This window comes from Eurypyga helias, unplaced genomic scaffold (genome assembly GCF_000690775.1).
Source record: "Eurypyga helias isolate BGI_N326 unplaced genomic scaffold, ASM69077v1 Scaffold52202, whole genome shotgun sequence".
Classification (NCBI taxonomy): domain Eukaryota; kingdom Metazoa; phylum Chordata; class Aves; order Eurypygiformes; family Eurypygidae; genus Eurypyga; species Eurypyga helias.
The window spans coordinates 1-5,130 of record NW_010236319.1 but is presented as its reverse complement, the minus strand read 5'-3'; the positions used below and the strand labels follow the sequence as shown (position 1 = coordinate 5,130).

The window sequence follows — 5,130 nt, the reverse complement described above, 5'->3', positions numbered from 1 at the left end:
AATAACCTGTTACAAGCCTGTATTAGATCAACATGAGATGTGCTTTGGCATTAAGATATTACAAAACCCAAACTTTTTTTAGCATTTCAGAAAACAAACAAGACTTACTGCAAGAAATGGAGATCACATAACAACTCTAAAGGTCAAGATATATGTAAGGTAACCAAGACAATGAAAAGCCAGTGATTTTATGCTTTCACTTCAGCATCTATGCACCACACACAAGGTACCAAAAGGAAAGAGATAGAAGGGCAGTTCTCTCTTGACTCCAGTTTTATTAATGACCTTAATTTCCATTTGTCAGTTAAAAGACAGGACTTTTGAACTGAAAGAACTGCTGTATTTAGGTATTACGATTAAATATCTTACAGTAAGCACTACAATTTCCACTAACAGTGCAGGATTTAGTCTGGGATCTACTCAAGACCAAAATGTCTTTAATGTTACAGATAAATATATAGAAATTAAAAATATGAGAATTTTCACTGAGATTATATAATGCATTTTTATCATAAACACAATCATTCTGTGATAGCTGTTCAGGACACATTTCTTTAAAAATAAGTTTAAACTTACATGCCAGTATTTACAGTTCTTCTAACAGAACTTCAAAATTTGTCTCTTTTCATCTTTAAAAACAAAATATAATTTGAAACTATAAAAAATTCTGCTAACATGTTATTAAGTATATCAAGTACCAAGATGGAGGCAAATGGTCAGCTTTTTTTAACTTCTGTTACTTTTATGACACATACAAGAAAAGCAATTACCACAGTAAACATCAACTCTATCGACTAACTTCAAAAGCTACTTTCAAGTATTGCCAGTTTGTTTTGCCAACAGTGATTGTCTTTCAAAACAATAAACTATTAAAAATGGCACATGCTGTTCTATGCACATTGCTTAACTGATATAAACCAGATATCTGATCAAGCTTTATGGTGCTTCACGTGACATCAAAGATACTACCATCACCTGACAATTTCAACTGACCTAGAAATTTCGTAGTTCTTCTGGTTTAATTTTTTTTTTTTTCCTAGTGAGTTAACCAAAATCTGAATTTTGGATCACCTACCTGAAACACTTAACTGGATGTTTCCCACATCTGTAATAAAAATTCCATCTGTATATCTCAGTTGTTGGACTAAGCAGACACGGATTAGGCCCGCAGCCTAAGGAGTACCGTTTAGTGACCTAACTTTGCACAGTCCCCATAGGAATGATTTTAGATTAACCATGTCATGTAATTATTCTGTTTCTTTGTAATTTGAATAAAGTAATATTATCAGTAAGGGGAAAAATATTTCCACAATTGATATAGATATAAGACAGTATAAAACAACTTCAGCCTAGACTCTGATGCTCATCAGATTCATTCTCCTTAATATTTTTTGTAACAAACTCTTCCAATTAATTATGTTCTCTAAAGATGCATTCTGCAAATGAATCACAGTTTAATCAGCTGAGGACCCTGGCTTGTATGCTTGTGTTACTCAATGGAAAACTTGCATATGAAAATTAGTATCAGAGAAGTCTAATGCAATAAGGCTGTTTCATAAACTAAAATGTAGACTAATCTACTAAGAAAACAATTAGAAAAAAAAAAGAAATCAATATCCTCCTAATTTTTACTACAGGTAAAAATCTCAACTTACCAGACTTGTGCTTCTTGTGCTTTGCTTTCTTTTTAATTATAAACAACTTGTTTTGAAACTCAGATTTATAAGATTTGAATGGATGAAGATGAATCTCATGCTTTCTTTGCCAGTCATCAAGCTTTCTCTGTAGATTTTCATTTAGAATATCCTTCAACTTTTTTTTCTTTTTCTTCTTTTTTGCCCGCAACTTACTTAGTTTCTCACTATTTTGGTGTGAGTTCTCTAGCATTTTTTCTTTAGCACATGCGTGGTAATTTATGTCTTGGTTATCATCATGAGTACCATTGACATGCATCTGGCAAGCCTTCAGTGTGTTCTCCTTGAATGGACTGGTCTCAACTTTTACTCTGGCCATTTCAACACAGCCTTGTCCATTCCCCACAGCCCTTATTTCTCCTGAACTAGGGAGACCACCCATACCAACAATCTCTCCTGAACTAATCAAATTCCTCAAGTTCTCTTTATAGCAACCAGTTTTTTTGATGTCACAAACTCCTGAGGTCTTGCTTTCACAGTTAATCTTCTCTGTAGTGACTTTAATGCTACCTAAACATGTTCTTTTTTCTGGACAGATAACAAGAGAGTCCACACTTTTCTCTACTCCCATCTTAGAATGATGTAGCAGCTCTCCTCTGCCACCAGAACTGACCTCCCCATTGCTTTTGTTTACATATTCATGTTTTACTTTCTCCAGTTTAACACGTGACACTTTTTTAACTTTGATGGGAGAAGATGGGAATTCCGGAGCCCGAAAAGGTTTTTGTTTGTAAATCCGAACATCTGCACCACAGAACTGGGGAAAATGAACATAGGCATTCTCCAAGTAGTCATAACCAAGAATTACTTCTCTGCATTCATGGATAGGCTGACCTAGCACTGCATCTTGAACATCCTTTTGTGTTTCATACACAAAATCACAGAGACCTTTCAGCAGCCACACCTTTTGGTAGAATGGTAGCTCATGAAATGGTTTTTCCTCCAAGGGATTAACTTCTCCAAGGACTTTGAAAAACTGTGGGCATAATCCAAGTTTTTCTGCAGAGCTATTAGGATTTTCAGTCTGCCCTACAACATTATACCAGTGTTGCACTTTCTGTCTAAGAGCTGCTTCCCAAGTCCTGTAAGAAAGTGTAGGCCTGCGATGTAACGTAGATCTGCGATGAGGAGGACTTAACAAAGAAGTCATTATTTTAGATAGAAAAGTGTTACACTGAGGCATCAGAAGACAACGTTCCAATTCATAGAATACTATTTCAGGTAAATTTAAAATCTGTTGTGCTAAACAAAGAAAATGACCAATAGCTGGGATCTCCCACATTGTCTCCATCCTTGTAGGTGCTGCTTGAGCTAAAAGTGACTTTTCCCATTCTTCTATTTCTTTCTGACTAGCTTCTTCTGCTTCTTTTCTTCCTTGCTCTCTCAGCCTATTAAAAGAAAGTTCATGAAAATTCAGATATCAGGTGAACAAAAAGAAACTGTGGAGAAAAACTTCAAAACTACAGCATGAGAAACATACTTATCTTGAAGTAATAAAGAACACAGTACATAAAGTTTTAATTCAGTTTGTCTTACTTTGGATTTCACAACACATCACTGCACCAAAATGGGAAATTATAGTCTTTTATTTCTAATACCACTAAGTTAAAAAAGGGGAACAAGTAAGGGGAAAAAAAAAAAACCAAACCAACAAAAAACCCAAAACCTGTCTGACAGCAATACTTCGGGTGGTTTAGATTTTCTTTTTAAAAAATGTGTTCCTTTCCCCAATCCCTTTTTGGGAGGATTAAGTATTTCCAACAAACTAACCATATAAAAGTCTCTGTCAATGAATTCCAGGTAAGTCTTGCTTTCAAGTGGTTGCTCTGCGGCTTGTATCACCTACCTTGTAAATCCGTTCCTTAGTACACAGGTGTACATGCCAAATGTTAAGTGCTTCATTCACATACAAAAACCATTTTCCCTCCCACCCACAGGAGTATTACCAGTTGGTTTGCAATGGTGGTCAAAAAGGAAACAAATATCAGGATGTATGAAGAATGTGATGGAAAATAACACCAGAAATAAAATGTCATTACATTAATAAATGGTTTGCCCTCACCTGAAAAACTGTATTCAGTTCTGGTCCCCCTATCTAAAAAAAGGATAGAGCAGAAATAGTGGGTATTCAGAGAAAGAGGTTATCAGTAATCAGAGGCCTGTAAAAACTTCTGAAAAGTCTGGGACTCTACACAAAACACTAGCAAGAGAAATATGACAGCAACATACAAAACTAATATGGTAAGACTGGGAACTTCTATTTGCTTTTATTTGTAAACTCATAATGAAATTTAAAGGCAACAAGTTTAAGAGGAATAAAAGCTTCCACTTTAGATAATCAATCACACATAGCTTATCATCTAACTTACTAGAACACAGGATAAGTTAATTCCAAAGTGAAAAGCAGGACATCTGCACGAACCACAAGAGTATCAAGGGTGATCAGTAACAGGAGGGATATTTTTTTTTTCTGTTGTTGCAATGGTAAACTAACATTTTTGCCTCAAGGCATGACCAGACTGCAAAAGACAGTAGTAGGATACAGCTGTACATACAGGAAAGTTCTTCTAGAGCTCATCCAAAGCTTCTCATTTCTTTTTCTCTGAAGCTTTCACTGGCCACTGCCAGAAACAATCATCTGCATATATCACTAATGTGACTAGCTACTGGAATTTGTATGTCCTTACTTCCAGATTCCTAAACTTCAGTTAAATTTCTTCATATAAAGGTAGCAAATAAATGCCAAGTGTCCATTCCAAGCATAAATGCTTTCCAAATTCAGCCACACAGTAATGGCGTATTAAAATATTTCTTTCGACAACATGCATCTAATAGTGGTTTCTAGCATGAAGAATGTGTACTTGAAACATTAAGTATTGACTAGATGTCTCAATAATGTAAAAAATGCGACAAACCTAGCTTGGCCCATATTTTACTATCAATGCAGAAGAAATGTGCCATGATCACAAACTTAAAATCTGCCTCTTCTGTGTATGCAAAATGACATTTAACACAGTAAGATGCCACTGAATGCTTTATCTTACAGTATTAAATTAAATTTCAAGTGACTTCTTACCATAATTTGAACATAAATTTTTAATACCACCCACATGCATCTTTGTTATTTATGTACCTATCAAATCCAGAAAGAGAGATCCATCTAAAACATAAAATTAAAATGTAAAAGCAAACAGGTCAGTAAATTCTCAACTTCAGCCTCCCAACGAAGCATTAATTTAACTGTATAATGGATGGGATTTAAAGGCAAAAGTCTGACTTTGCAGCACTAATTTAAACATAAAATTAGTGTCGTCTAACAACAAAAACCCATTTGCCATTCTAGGTGAAAGGAATGGTAAATTCAACAATCTATTTACATAGGTAAAGTGAGTATTTTTTTATCCTGAATTTTGTTCTAGTTACATCTATTAATATT

At 34.8% G+C, this 5,130-nt stretch overlaps 1 protein-coding gene across 1 annotated transcript; it reads right to left on the bottom strand.

Annotated features, from left to right (window-relative positions):
• Nucleotides 1–1,655: 1,655 nt before the first annotated feature.
• On the bottom strand, nucleotides 1,656–3,082 carry LOC104504295 (uncharacterized protein KIAA2026-like; the record flags this gene model as incomplete). Its single annotated transcript, XM_010147025.1, has 1 exon — nucleotides 1,656–3,082. A coding segment is annotated over one exon (1,427 nt), but the record flags the coding sequence as incomplete, so codon positions are not given.
• Between the last annotated feature and the right edge of the window lie 2,048 nt (nucleotides 3,083–5,130).